The sequence below is a fragment of the Muscardinus avellanarius genome (genome assembly GCF_963383645.1).
Source record: "Muscardinus avellanarius genome assembly, chromosome: 3".
Lineage (NCBI taxonomy): Eukaryota > Metazoa > Chordata > Mammalia > Rodentia > Gliridae > Muscardinus > Muscardinus avellanarius.
Window position 1 is genome coordinate 83,658,647 of NC_137788.1, and position 15,376 is coordinate 83,674,022.

General features: G+C 47.0%; 1 protein-coding gene across 1 annotated transcript in view; it reads right to left on the reverse strand.

Annotated features, from left to right (window-relative positions):
• Positions 1–15,376, reverse strand: part of ABCA4 (ATP binding cassette subfamily A member 4) — a gene marked incomplete at both ends in the record, with an annotated part of 144,856 nt that overhangs the window by 33,022 nt on the left and 96,458 nt on the right. The window contains 5 exons of the mRNA XM_080691475.1: positions 1,656–1,750; positions 7,592–7,778; positions 9,450–9,548; positions 9,992–10,116; positions 11,805–12,067. Of these exons, the coding sequence (XP_080547601.1) occupies positions 1,656–1,750; positions 7,592–7,778; positions 9,450–9,548; positions 9,992–10,116; positions 11,805–12,067 (769 nt within the window). The remainder of the gene's footprint in view (positions 1–1,655; positions 1,751–7,591; positions 7,779–9,449; positions 9,549–9,991; positions 10,117–11,804; positions 12,068–15,376) is intronic.

Sequence of the window (15,376 nt, forward strand, 5' to 3'; positions counted from 1 at the left end):
TTTAGGGACATTTTTGCATCTCCTGATATCCAAGCAATGTGGAAGCCAGCCAGTCCCGAGGCTAAGCCTGAATACCACGCAGAGAAAGGACTGGTGTTTTCCACCACTGGCTCTCCCAGTCCTACCATGCACGCTGGACTCTGAGTGGCCCTGTAGCCACTCACATGTCAGACTGGTGTGCCCAGTCTACACCCAGAAAACATGGCAACGATCAAGGCAGTGAGAGGTGAGGGCTGCCGTTCTCCCTCTTTTACCCCATACCAGTGAGACTTTGTCACCTGCACACCTGGGGAAGTTCTGACTTACTCCTCATCCCAAAGCTAACACATTGACTCTTAGACAATCAGCAGTAAGATGACAAGACGGAGATGGGCAGAAGCCAATCCTAGACCCCAGAGTTCAGACCCCTGAACTGCTATCATCATGAGCCATTAAGCAGAACATCTAAAACTCCATGTTGCAAAGCCGGGCGTGGTGGCGCACGCTTGCAATCCCAGCATTCGGGAGGCTGAAACCGGAGGATCGCAGTTTGCGGACAGCCTCAGCTACTTAGTGAGGCCCTCTGCAACTCAGTGAGATCCTGTTTCAAAATAAAGAATAAAAAATAGGTCAGGGGGTGTAGCTCGGAGGTCAAATGCCTCTGGATTTCATCCCCTGACCCGTTACAAACAAACAAACAAACAAACAAACACAAACCTCCATGTTGCAAATTTAGTTAAGAATGAGGTTTAGCGAGACTGTGGTCTCTTGCCTTACTGAGTAAGTATTCTGCACTCCGCGTATATCTTGGGTGGCAATCATTCACTTGCTAACAGCTGGCATGGCCCTGCGCTCCCAGCAGTTGTGGTCACCATCTGCAGTGCATTGTAGTCATTCTGAGGCTGTTTATCCTTTCTTTAGGGTTCTAGTGTGGGAAGCAACTGAAAGTACTACTAAAACTAGACTGTATATTTTATTTTCAAGCCTTGGAGCATGTGGGGTGGATCACACTTGCTTAGGATATGTCTTGGTAGTGTGCTTTCATCAAGCTGCCCGCTCTGATAGGGGATGCTGAGGGTCTTCCATCCCAGAGGTGGGGCTGAGAGAACCAGATACTTGCTCAAGAGTCCATGGGCATGTTCAAGGGCAGAGGTAGCAGATGACAATTTGCGCAGTGAGAGTATGAGGACTACAGCCAACAGGTCGCCCTTGCCTGGCCACGCATGTGGACCCTATCAGGAGCACCCTATCAGGGTGCTCTCCCTATCACTCTGCCTTCTTCTCTCTGTATGATATTTTTCTTTCTCTTTTTGGCTTCTTTCTTTTCCTTCTTGCTTCTCTCTTTCCCTTTTACTCCTGCCTCTCCAAACTTTGTTTTTCTTAACCAGTTAAAATACAAGGCTGCATTATTAAATAAGTGCTATGCATTTCTGCTAATACTTTTAATAGTGCCTGGGTTACACTTGCTCTAAATGTAAAAACACAAAAGGACATTCATCTCAAGTTGTACTTTACTTGTATACACTTCAATTACTTTTTCTGTTGGATGAGTCCCTCACATTAGAAAATTTTTTTTTCACCATCCAGATCATAGACACAACTATAAGAATAAATGTTCCCTCACCAACGCTGTGTATGGGAGCTGGGATGAAAAGTATCAAAGACTCTTTTCTTACCTGCTTCTTATGAGAGCAGGGTATGTTTTTACCAGGTAGTCAGAAATGTTCCTGTTCGTAAGGTCCTGTAGGATTTCGGTGCTGCGCTGCATTCTCTGAGCCAACGAGACATTCATGTTAATTACTTAGGAAGTTGAGACCTTACAATTTGTGAAACTGTTGTGCTCCAAAAATTAATTATGGACTCAGATGCTGGTAAAATACTAAATAAGCCACTGGCATCTCCCTCGTCCCCACAGTGGTGTGGGAGTCACCTTTGATCCCTCTTTTTTTTCTCCAATCCATTGACAAGGTAAGATGGTTTAGCTCCGAAATAAACCTCCCACCCACCTGCATCTCCCCAGTGCCAGTCTTGCTAGCCTGGTCCAAGCCACTACATACACCTCAGCAGGCCTGCAGAGAAACTTCATACTGCTTCCCCGGCTCCACCACATTCCATTCTTCACCCAGCTGCCATATCGAGCTTTAAAAGTACAAGCCATACACCTCAGTCACCTGGTGACCACTCTCCAATAAAGCCTAGGGTCAAACCCAATCTCACGATCGAGGCGCCATGGCCCTGGTACTCTGGCCCTGCCTCCTTCTCGGAGCAGCTGCTGCCTTCCCCTGACCTCCACTATGCCCCCGTTTCTCTCATTCCTGATATAGTTTTGTACGTGGGGGTTCACTCTGCCTGTGGAACCTCCGTGGCTACTGCTCGCTCAGTCCAGAATGGAATTTAACCATTTCCAGTCCTTCTCTACCATCACATACAGTTGTGTTATCCTCATAGCGAGCGTCTTTCCACCAGCGATTTCCTTTCTGGTGGGCCTGAATACTGGATCTATTTATTGCTATCATACTGTTATGTCTCCAGCTTCCAGAATAGTCTCTGGTATATAGCAATCATGCAAAAAAACTTTGTGAGATATTGAAAGAATTTTAACAGTGCCTTACCATTTGAAAATCTTTTTTTTTTTTTTTTTGTGGTACTGGGGATGGAACCCAGGGGCCTTCTACCTCCTACCTATACCCCCAGACCCATTTTATTTTTTATTTGGAAACAAGGTCTCCCCAAGTTGTGGAAGGCCTCACTGAGTAGCTGAGGCTGGCCACAAATCTGTGATCCTCCTGTCTCAGCCTCCACAGTACTAGGATTACAAGCATGCACCACCATGCCCGACTACAAATCACTTTCAAAATACAGCTAGGACTAGATGGTAGTTAATCAAAAGATTTTGGAGAATTCAAAAGTGCATAAACTTGGCCACCAGGGGGCAATATTACTTTCCTGTTTCATTTTTTCCTCTTTAGTTCACTTTCTTCATCTTATTCCACTCCCTGATAGAAGAGCTAGAGCCTGCTGAATGCTTGCTGTGTGCCACAAGCTATGTTAAATTCCCTACATACCCAATTTCACTTAATCCCGATACTTTTATGAAAGAGAATTTCATGTGTGTGTAGGGGGGTGGAAGTGGGTACTGGGGACTGAACCTAAGAGTGCTCTACCTCTGAGCTACACCCCTAGCCCTTTTACTTTTTTTTTTTTTTACTGAGTTGCCCAGCCTGGCTTCAAAAGAGGGCTTCTCACTTTATTTTACAGATAGAGAAACAGATTGAGAGAGGCTAACCGGTGCCAGGTCACAGAGGTGCCGTGGTCTGCCTAGCGTTGGAACCCGCATCCGTGTCACCCCCAGCCCTTGCTCTTGCTGCTCACTCTATCACCTGCTGGATCTATCTCCGTCACGCTGACAGGGCACCAGGAAGTGCCCAGCTGTCCTGGTGGAACCCAGGTGTAGGCCACTGTTGCTGTATTGGACAGTTTGTAGTAAATTGTTTTCTTAAAAGCATGTTAAAGCCGGGCGTGGTGGTGCACGCTTGTAATCCCAGCATTCTGGAGGCCTGAGACTGGAGGATTGTGGTTCGTGGACAGCCTCAGCTACTTAGTAAGGCCCTCTGCAACTTAGTGAAACCTTGTCTTAAAATAAAGAATAAAAAATAGGGTGGGGGTGTAGCTCAAAGGTCGAATACCCCTGGGTTCCATACCCAGACCTGAAAAAAAAAAAAAGCATGTTTTATCCTTGTGTGCACTAGAGGTTAGGGATGGAGCCCTCTCTCCTCAGGACCCATGATCATTAAAAAAAGGCTAGAGGCCGGGCTTGGTGGCGCACGCTTGTAATCCCAGTACTTGGGAGGCTGAGACAGGAGGATTGCACAGGTTTGAAGCCAGCCTAGGCTACTTAGTGAGGCTCTCAGCAACTTACGGAGACCCTGTTTTAAAATAAAATATAAAATAGGTTCCATCTTCTGGTTCCATCCCCAAGACTACCAAAAAAAAAAAAAAAAAAAAAAAAAAAGCCAGAGAAGGAAGGGACCCTGGAAAGCACCCTCCAGCACCATGTTCCAGATGGGGATAACCTGTGACCTGTAAACCAGGTCCATTCCCCCTGCTCTTATTCCAGGCTGAGCGGAGAGTGTGCTCGAGTGAGTAAGGTGAGGGTGTGGCTACACATGTGTGTGTGCACATGTATGTGTGAGAGACAGCAGCACCTAGCAGATGTGTGACATCCAGCTTTGCTCCAAAGAGGAAATGCAGGAGTAAAAGAAAGCAGAAACTGGCTTTTCTAGGACTTTGGCTGTAGGGGCCTATTAAATTTCTCCCCAAGGACCAAAGACCAACAATACTGAAGATAAGCTTCTAAGTTAGACAGGCAGCTTTGCAAGTGTGGTTCATTCAGGAACCAAATCACATAGAGCTAGGCTTGGCTTTCCTCCTAGCCAAGTGTGTGTGTGTGTGTGTGTGTGTGTGTGTGTGTGGTGTGTGTGTGTGTGTGTGTGTGTGTGTGTGTGTGTGTGTTACTGGGGACGGCTCAAGGGCATTCTACCAGCAAGCTACACCCCCATCCTATTTTTATTTTGAAACAAGGTCATGCTATGTTGATGAGAGTTTCATTAAGGTATGGAGACTGGCCTTGAACCTGTGATCCTTCTGACTCAGCCTCACAAGTGCTTGGATTACAAGTGTGCGCCACCACACCCAGCTCCTAGCCAGGAATTTAGGTGCAGTGGCAGCCTTGGGGGTCTTGTCCCGGGCTGTGTCTGAGCAACTGCAGCCACAGGGGCCTCAGCACTTGACCACTGCCCAGTTAAACAGGAGCAAGGCTTCCTTTTGGAGTACAGAGAACTGGGACAACCTCCTGAAGTCCTTCTGGGGTCCCTATGATGCTGCAGGGGCAGAGTTGTGACTCAGAGAGAGAATACACTCCCTGAGAAACATAAAGGTATGTGTTTTAGAATATTAAAATAGAGAGAGTGGGTGCTCATTAACATAGACTCCTTTACAGGCCAGCGACTGTGATACATGTTATGACAAAATTTAGTTGTCCACCATGATATGTTCTTCCTGCTGTCACTGGAATAGGTGTGTGTGTGTGTGTGTGTGTGTTACTGGGAATTAGATCCAGTGGTGTTCTACCTCTGAGCTACATCCCCAGACCTATTTAACTTTTATTTATTTATTTATTTATTTATTTATTTATTTATTATTATTTTTAAATTATTTTTTGGTGCTACTGGGGTTCCTGGAAGCCCTTCTACCTCCGGGATACACTCCCAGACCTATTTTTACATTTTTTTTTTGGAAACAGGGTCTCCTAAGCCAGCGCGTGCTGCTGGCTTCGAACCTGTACGATCCTCCTGTCTCCGCCTCCCAAGTACGGGGATTACAAGTGTGCGCCACCATGCCCGGCTAACATTTAAAAAAAAAATTTGAAACAGGCTCTTTCTAAGTTACTTCTCTTGTCCTTGAATTGGCAATTTTTCTTTTCTTTCTTTCTTTTCTTTTTTTTTTTTTTTTTTTTGGTGGTACTGTGGGTGGAACCCAGGGGCTTTTCTACCTCTGGGCTATACTCCCAGACCTATTTTATATTTTATTTGGAAACAGGGTCTCACTAAGTTGCTGGGAGCCTCACTAAGCAGCTGAGGCTGGCTTCGAACCTGTGCGATCCTCCTGTCCCAGCCTCCCCAGCATGGGGATTACAAGCGTGCGCCACCATGCGTGGCCAATTGGCGATTCTTCTATCTCAGCCTACTAAATTCTGGGATTACAGGTGTATGTTACTGCATCCAGGTAGAGTAGACTCCTTAGTTGGGTCTGGACCACCCAGAATGAAGGCTAGAGCCCCTGCCTCCCTGGCCAGTCACAGGAAAGTGGACATGCTATGTGGAGGCCTCTGGAAATGTTCCTTGCACACTTTTGCACACTTTTGCATACTCTGCTCTCTCTTTTTTTCCATCCCTTCTTCCATTCTCTGCCTGGAAAGTAGGCCCCATCATGTTGGCTGGCAAGGTGGAGGCTCACTTAGCATAGAGGAGCAACAGAACCTCATGGGCCACCCACATTAACTTTCACCTGGGAGAGGAACAAGTCGTGTCTTGCTTTATCTACTGTTGGTTTGGGGCTGTCATCACTTGAGCCGAATCTAATCCTAAATACTTCTTTCCCCACATCATTTCACTGAATCCTCTTAATAATACTACAGAATAAGTGCAGTTATCTCTGGTTTCTAGGTGAGGACACAAAGGCTCTGGGAGGCCCCTCTCCCCCACGCCTGTGCTTTTCCAACACTGTCTTCACTGCCTCCAGGGAATCGTTCATCCATTGACAAGTCACAAGAGGGGCTGTCTAAGGCCGCTCTGTGCAAGGCTGCTAGGAGGCCATTATCAAACTGAGCCAGGGCTTCTCTGGCCCTTTTGCTCTCTCTGAAACCTTCAGAAGAGACTCATTGTGCTCCAGGGTGCAGAGCTGCTAGAGGGGGTGCTGCTCAGGGGACCATCAGCAGCACCCTGCAAAAGATGTGCTGCTAGCTGTGCCCCACATGGCAAGCCCCCCAATTAAGACAACTAATAAGCTTGTGAATGCACTGGCATTTGGACACATTATCACTGTTTATGATGGAGAAAAATGGAAAATCCAAATACCCAACAATGGGAGATTAAATAATTTAAAATAAATCAAAACAGTGAAATTGTATGCAAGCTTTAAATGGTGTGGATGTATATTTATCAACATGGCTGTATGTTCCTAAGATGCTATTAAGTGAAAAAGGACAGGTTTCAAGATAACATTTTTAGTATAATCCTATTTGAGTGAATAAAAACCAAGTGTTAGCTTGATGTGGTGGCATGTGCTTGTAATCTCAGTACTTGGGAGGCTGAGACAGGAGGATAGTGTAGGTTTGAAGCTGGCCTCAGCTACTTAGTGAGGCTCTCAGCAACTTAGTGAGATTCTGTTTCCAAATAAAATATAAAATAGGTCTGGGAGTGTAGCCCAGAGGTAGAAAGCCCCTGGGTTCCATCCCCAGTACCACAAGTGCTATTGATGGTTTATTTCTAAGTGATAACTTTTTTATCCTAACTTATCTGTGTTTACTAATTTTCCCCATCATGAGCTTATATGACTTATATAATTTTTAAAACATTTAAAAACATCTTTTTAAAATTATTATTACTGAGGGTAGAACCCAAGGGCCTTCTAACTCCGGGCTATACCCCAGACCTATTTTTATATTTTATTTGGAAACAGGGTCTCACTAAGTTGCCGAGAGCCTCACTAAGCTGCTGAGGCTGGCTTCGAACCTATGTGATCCTCCTGTCCCCGCCTACCGAGTACTGGAATTACAAGGGTGCGCCACCACACCCGGCCTAAAAGCATCTTTTTGCTGGATGGAGTAGTACGTGTTTGGCGGACAGTGCAGGAGCTGGCCAACGACCTCCTCAATTCCAGGTGATGATGGCCCTCTCGGGAGCCCTCTGAGGGACACGGGGAGCCTAGCTGAGCCCCTCATTCATCTGTCAGTTTGAAGTGTGGTTGGCTAAAGGCTCAAGAGGCACACACACACCCCCCCCCATCTGTGACTACAGGAAGGCGGGGCCTGGCTCCCTTGGGTTCCAGGTACCTGTGGGGGCGGGAGGCCCCCTGCGCCCTCGGGGCACTCGGGCAGCATGGTGAGCTTCTCTCTGGTGCTGCACCTGCAGGAGGGTGAGGGGTTGGCTGGTGTCCATTTTTGCTTCTGGAACAAGTGGGTGACGTTCGGGGACACAGAGGGAGTCTTCCAAGGGGTTGAGTTGCCGCAGGGGTACTCCCTCAAAGAAAGCAAGAACATAGTCCACAATTGATTCCAAAGTTGATTCCAGAAAGAAGAAATCATGCCCAGCCCTCCCCTCCTCAGCCCATCCTCTACCTCAGAGCCAGGCATTTTTTTCTTATCCTCCTGGAGGTTAGTTTCTGCTCAAGAAATATGACTAGTGTCCTGTTGATTGACTACGTGTGGGGCGAGAGAATAACTCTCTAGTTTGTGAACTCTTATTTATTTATTTATTTATTTATTTATTTATTTTGGTGGTGCTGGGCATGGAACCCAGAGGGTTTCTACCTCTGGGCTATACTCCCAGACCTATTTTTTTATTAATTAATTAATTAATTTATTTATTTATTTATTTTGGTGGTACTGGGGATGAAACCCAGGGGCCTTCTACCTCTGGGCTATACTCCCAGACCTATTTTATTTTATATTTTTTATTTGGAAACAGGGTCTCTTAAGCCAGCGGAGGCTGGCTTCGAACCTTTGTGATCCTCCTATTTTAGCCTCTCAAGTGCGGGGATTACAAGTGTGTACTACCACGCCTGGCTCTCTCCCTTTAAAAAAAAAATTGTAGCAGCTCTAGCTGTTGAGAGATAGAAGAGATAAAAGAAGAATTTAAAATTAATTTCTTTTGGTTGTTCATATATTTATTACACTGGGGACAGAACCCAGAGGCATTCTACCTCTGAGCTACATCCCCAGACTTTTTATTATTTTTTGTTTTGAAACGGTCTTGTTAGGATTTTGAGAGTCTTGTTAGATTGCTGAGACTGCCTGTGAACCTATAATCCTCCTGCTTTAGCCTTTGAAGTAGTGGGATTATAGGTATGTGTCACCATGCCTGGTTTGTTTAGTTCCTTACTGATACTCTGGATGATAGAAGTGAAAATTATACGGAAGCTTTAGGATTCCTGGTAGATTTCAACTCTCCTCTCCATTCTCTATCCTTTTTTTTTTTTTTTTTTTTGTGGTACTGGGGATGGAACCCTTCTACCGCCGTGCTACACTCCCAGACCTATTTTATATTTTATTTGGAAATAGGGTCTCTTAAGCCAGGAGGCTGGCTTCGAACCATGTGATCCTCCTGTCTCCGCCTCCCAAGTGCGGGGATTACAAGCGTGCGTCACCACGCCTGGCCCTTCTCTATACTTCTAACAGTAGTTGAGAACTTGCCCTAGAAGTAATTAATGTCATTCAAGGCCCAATTGCACAACAGCATGTCACCTCTCTCCCTCCTGCCCGGGGGTTCAGAGGCCTTTCAAATAAGTTACATGGAATCACAGGTCAACTTGATATAGATTTTTTTTTTCAGTACTGGGGATTGAACCCAGGGGCATTCTACCTCTGAGCTATAACCCCAGCCCTATTTTTTTTATTATTTTGAAACAAGGTCTAACTAAGTTGTGGAGGGGCTCACTAAATAGCTGAGGCTGGCTGCGAACCTGTGATCTTCCTGTCTCAGCCTCCCAAGTACTAGGATTACAAGCATGCACCACCACACCCGGCTTTGATATAGAATTTTTATAATAAGAAACAGAGAGCTGTCCAGTGATGCAGGGGCTTCCTAGGAGGCAGGAAGGCGGGGTCTCTCCTAGCCCTGCCAACCCACACTCCACCATCAGGGTTTCTGGGGGTTCCTGTGGTATCAGGACAAGGGCACGAAGGTACTTACTGAAGCCACTCTTCCTTCAGGCAGCGGTTGCCAAAGCCTGGCTTGTTGAGGAGGACATCTGCCAGCACCTCCAGGTGCTCGCTGCCCGGCTCGTCCATGCTAGACAGAGCGAGAGAGGCTTACCTAGTGCTCATGTGGTGGACATGACCAACTTTAGAACATTCAAAAAATGGCTCCTGCATGCTTGGCCTGTACGTGGGGCACGGGATGCTGCCCTGGGACGGCATGGGTCTCCTGGGAAGGGCTGGGCTGCCCGAATATGCCCAGAGGTCTGAGAGCATACTGTCCACACCCCAGAAAGATGGAGCCTCACCTGCTTTCCCTCGCTCCACACCCTCTTTCCTTACTTCCTTTCCACTTTTGGACACCTTTCTGGGTAATGGTGATACATTAACTTCTCTTCTTAGGGCAACTCGAGGGCACCTGCCACATTGGTGGAGGTCCCAGGGATGTGGGGAGTCAGAGCCCTTCCAAGCGGCATGTGGTCCAGGATCCCCAAACCATGGAAGATAATGTGGGCCCCCTGAGACAAGTTTACGCACCTGAAGAAGGTATACTGCTGCCCATACATCCAGGGGTGAAGGGTCAAGGCAGGGAATTCACCAAAAGGCGGCACAATGATGGAAAGCATCAGAGCCAAAAACACAAAGGTGGCCGGGAGCACAATCTGCGGGGCAGAGGAGGGAGCAGGGCTGCAGCACGAGAGGCGTCCGCACAGGCTGCACGTAAGCGCATTCCTTCACAGGGCCATCCTGCCGCCTCCTATCTGGCCCTGCGGTGGTGGACAGGCTTCTGGGGAACGTCACAGGCAGAGGTGTGTGTGTGTGTGTGTGTGTGTGTGTGTGTGTGTGTGTACACAAAGGCGAGATATGCAGGACAAAACAAAGGTGGACAGGCTTCGGGGGAACATCACAGGCAGGTGTGTGTGTGTGTGTGTATGCGCGCGCATGTGCACGTGCAAAGGCGAGATATGCAGGAGAAAACAAAATGTTCTCATAGCCGCCAGAGGAACTGGATACAGGCCGTGCTTGGCCAGAGGGGAGAAGGCAATTCAAAGAGCAAGTCACACCACTCACTGCTCTTTGATCCAGAGTTTCTTTTTCTGAATGAAACACATTAAAAGAAGAAAAAGAAAAGGAAAGAGAACAGTGACCTTGATTTGTAGGGTCACGGCAAAGAAATGAATGAGAACATGACCTTACCTTTCACTGTTAAAATGAAAACATCATTGCTGCATGCCTGCAATTCCAGTACTAGGGAAGCAGAGACAGGAGGATCACAGCTTTGAGTCCAGCCTCAGCAACATAGAGACACCCTCAGCAACTTGATAAAACCCTATTTCAAGATAAATCATAAAATAGGGCTGCAGGGTCTAGCTCAGAGGTAGAAGGACCCTGGATTCAATTCCTAGTACCATAAAATAATATATAGATATAATAAAAAAGGTTTTTCTGCTGTACTAGGGATGGGCATTTTACTTCCGAACTACACCCCCAGCCCTATTTTTTATTCTTAATTTTTTTGTGTGTGTGGTTCTGAGGATGGAACCCAGGGGCATTCAACCTCTAAGCTACACCCCCTGCCCTATTTTTTATTCTTTTTTTTTTTTTTTTTGGTGGTACTGGGGTTCCTGGAAGCCCTTCTACCTCCGGGCTACACTCCCAGACCTATTTTTACATTTTTTTTTTTTGAAACAGGGTCTCCTAAACCAGCGCACGCGCGGCTGGCTTCGAACCTGTGCGATCCTCCTGTCTCTGCCTCCCAAGCGCGGGGATTACAAGCCTGCGCCACCACGCCCGGCTTTTGTTCTTTATTTTTATTTTGAAACAAGGTCTCACTGAGTTGTAGAGGGCCTCACTAAGTAGCTGAGGCTGTCCATGAACTGCAATCCTCCAGTCTCAGCCTCCGGTCTCAGCCTCCCGAATGCTGGGATTACAAGCGTGCGCCACCGCGCCCAGCTCTATTTTTTTATTTTGAAACAGAGTCTCACTGAGTTACAAAAGACCTCATTAAGTAGCTGAGGCTGGTCTCGAACCCCGATCCTCCTGTCTCAGCCTCCCAAATGCTGGGATTACAAGCGGGCACCACCATACCCAGCTTAAAAATATATTTTCAAAAAGCAATATTAACATATTCCCTACTATTCTATTTTCTCTGAGAAGTGAGATTCAATTCTTGCAAAGGTTTTTATCACCTCCTTTGGCAGGGAGGAAGCAAAGATGACTGGATCTAAGGGTGCGCTGAGGGCCTGCATGACCCCACGCGTGCGTGGAGAAGCTCAGGAGAGGATGGAGAGGGCCGGGCGCGTGCGTGGGTCAGGGCGGGTGAAGGCCCACAGCCCCGGCTCTAGCATACCTGGGCCAGGAAGTCCTTGCGGCTGCGGACAGCATGGTGGAATCGCTTGACCAGCAATGCCTGCGTGTGTTGGAGCAGCAGGCGCGAGCCGGTGTTGAGTGGGGCGCCTTTGTCCTCCGGCTCCGGAGGAGGCTGGCCCTGCTGGGGAGCTGCCTGCTCTGGGGAGCAGGTGTTGGGGGCCTGGGCAGGCTGCCTGGCCTTCTCACTAGGACCCAAACAGGGGTGTCTGAGGCTGGTGTGCTCCCTTTTCTGCTGAATGTCACCTGTTTGGAGATATTGAATCAATAATTTGGGAAAAAACACGCATAAGATCTGAATCTGATAAGCCATTTTTCTTATAGCATTGACTTCTCTTCGTTTAGAGCAGCAGCAAAATACCAGGACAGGCAGGTTAATGATCTTTCTGAAAATGTATTTTCCAGTGTAAATTCTTTCTAGGTAGAATCACCTGAAATTGCTTAAAAGTTGTCTATTGGCATTAAAGGGAACAAGATAGCTCTGAATGCACTGACATAGAGAGGGGTCTAAAACAACTAATATAAAAAATAAGGTGCAGAGCAGTCTGGGCAGTGGGTCACTTATGTTAGAAGGCTCAGGTGTCACACACACAAATGACATCTTAAGTACATACACTGGTAACTGCAAATCTCTGAAAAAATGCCACTAACTGTCAACCAAGGCACTGCCGGGTGGATGCAGTCGGGGTGGGGAGGGGACTTCAGCCTTTGAGTATCTGGATTGTTAAAACAAAAGTAATCACTATTACTTGTGTACTTCATTCAAAATCAGAGTCAGCTAGGTTCTTTCTGAATTCTTAAAGACTACTGAGAAGCAGGAGAAAGACTAGTGAACTAAGAAATAAAAGACCTGGGTTGAATCTTGATTCTTCCAAGATGTATAACTTTGGGGAAGCAACCCAAACTGCCTGAATCTAAGTTTTCTCATTTGTAAAATAAAACAAAGCCAGTCACGCTTGTAATCTCAGTACTTGGGAGGCTGAGACAGGAGGATTGCCATTCGCTACTTAGTGAGACCCTTTGCAACTCACTGAAACCCTATTTCAAAATAAATAATAAAAAAAATAGGGCTGGGGGTATAGCTCAGGGGTGGAATGCTCCTGGGTACCATTCCTAGTACTGCAAAATAATAATAAGCTGGGCGTGGTGGCGCACGCTTGTAATCCCAGCATTCTGGAGGAAGAGACTGGAAGATCGTGGTTCGTGGACAGCCTCAGCTACTTAGTGAGATCCTGTGCAATCAGTGAGACCCTGTTTCAAAAACTAAAAAGATTAAAAAATAGGGATGGGGGTGTAGCTGAAAGGTACAATGTTCCTGGGTTTCATCCCCAGTACTGCATAAATAAATAAATAAATAAATAAATAAAATTTAAAAAAGAACTTGTCACAGTATTGCTTAGAAAATTAAATGAGATAACACACACAAGTCACCAGTTACTATGTGGTCACTTACTGATGCTTGATAAAGAACTTCTGTTGTGGACATAGAGAGAGAGCACAGGAGATATCTGCATAGTCTCTACCTGCTTTCTTAATTTCCAATCCCCCAGGCAAGGGTGGCTGTATAGGGAAGTGGGTCAGCTACACTGTCCTTTTAACTAATAGCCATGGCAGCTCTGATGCACCAGGCCTGGGATGCAGAGGCCTGGTGACAGGAAGCTCCCGCCCTGCGCTCAGAGAGGTGTTCTGTGGATTCTCTGAGCACCAGGCACAAGGTCTCAGTTCTCCAGCCTCCTCTTCCTGATCTGGCCTCAGATTTGACGTCTGTGGCTGGATCTCTCCCTGAAGCTTCTCCCTTTGCTGGCTGACCAGTAAAGGGAGTCCTCTGATACCCCCGTCCACATGGAGCCCTTTTCCTGCCAGAGCCGAGGGCTCCAGGCCTGTGGCGCATCTCTGGGCTATCCCCGGCTTCTGCCTGCTCTCTACTGCTAGCTCTAGCCCTCCGTCAGTGGCACTGACCTCTTGGTGCCCAATGGACACCTACAGGTTACTTCGGACTCTGGAGACAAGGTCAGAAAATGCCATCTTCTAAGATTGACTTATCAAAACAAGTGTACTCAGCCGTCTGAAAAGTGGGAAACAGCGAGAGGGGAGAGTGGTGGACCTTGTCCTAAGACCCAGAAGCCTGTGTGGCTGTAGGCAAGTCACCCAACCTCTCTGGGCTTGGCTTCCCCCAGATAGAGTGGATCCTGCCCTACGTGCCTCACGAGGTTATGGTGACCATCCAACCACACATTGGCTGTTAGGCGCTTTGTCAAGTATGAAAATCTACACAGTCTGAGGGAGGAGGTGATTTACAAATGTGGAGGTGACAGTGTTACTAAGTCTTGATCAGAGATGACACGCATCGCTGAGACTTGGCATGCATCGTCTCAGCTAATTTCTCAAGAACTCTAAAAGGGAGCTGCTAGTACTATCCCCCATGTTGCAGATGAGGAAACACAGGTTCAGAGAAGTCCTTACCCAAATCTATTCAGTTAGCAAATTATGGTGCTCAGGTCTGATGTGTGTCCTGCCTTACTCTAAGGCTAAACTTAACCTCCACCCTTAACAATTCCTTCCAAATATCCTACTCACTGCCCATTCTGACCAAACAGTCCTGAAGGCTCAATTTATTCTCCAAAGGGGAGCTAATTATTAAAAAGGGATATAAGAGCCGGGCATGGTGGTGCATGCTTGTAATCCCAGTATTTGGGAGGCTGAGACTGGAGGATCGCAGTTCGCGGACAGCCTCAGCTACTACTTAGTGAGGCCCTCTGCAGCTCAGTGAGACTCGGTTTCAAAATAAAGAATAAAAAATAGGGCAGGGGGTATGGCTTGGAGGTCGAATGCCCCTGGGGTTCCATCCCCAAATAAATAAATAAATAAATAAATAAATAAATAAATAAATAAATAAAAATATAAGGCCCTAACTCTTAAATACAGCATGACTTCTAAGATAAATGAGCATGTTTTCATTCTGGTGATGGTTAATGTTAAGTCTTTGGCTTTGGGGAAGCTGAGGGAATTCAACTTCTGTGTTCCCAAGACTCAGAAGGAAACTCAAGCCCTGTGGTGAGTTGCTCCTACCCTCTCCCACACACACTCTGCCAGGATGATGGCCTCTTGGCCACCACACAGCCTACCTGGGTGGGCTGCAGCACATATGTGCTGGTATGTTTGGCCATTGGTGGGCATAGCTGATAAACACTTGGGAGCGCTTAGAAGCTGGATGAAAACCATATTACCTTATAAGCCGCTTGCAGAACTCCATAGGGAGGAACACCCTGCATAGGAAAGCACCACTACATGCCTCCCTGGGCAGGAGATGTAGGCAGCGGCAGGGGTGGTATAGGAACCCAAAGCAGCAAGCAGGGATTCACTGCACATCTTTGCCTATGCCAGGAGAGAGAGCGCAGCGAGGGGGTCCTATCAGTGTGGCGGATGCCTCTTGGTCTATTGGAAATGATTTGGGTTGTGGCAAATGAGCTCTTCTGCTCTTCCTTCTCTCCACCTTCCCTCTCTACAGAAAAGTCTATGGCACTCGCAATGCCTGGTGTGGCCGTGGAGTTCGGG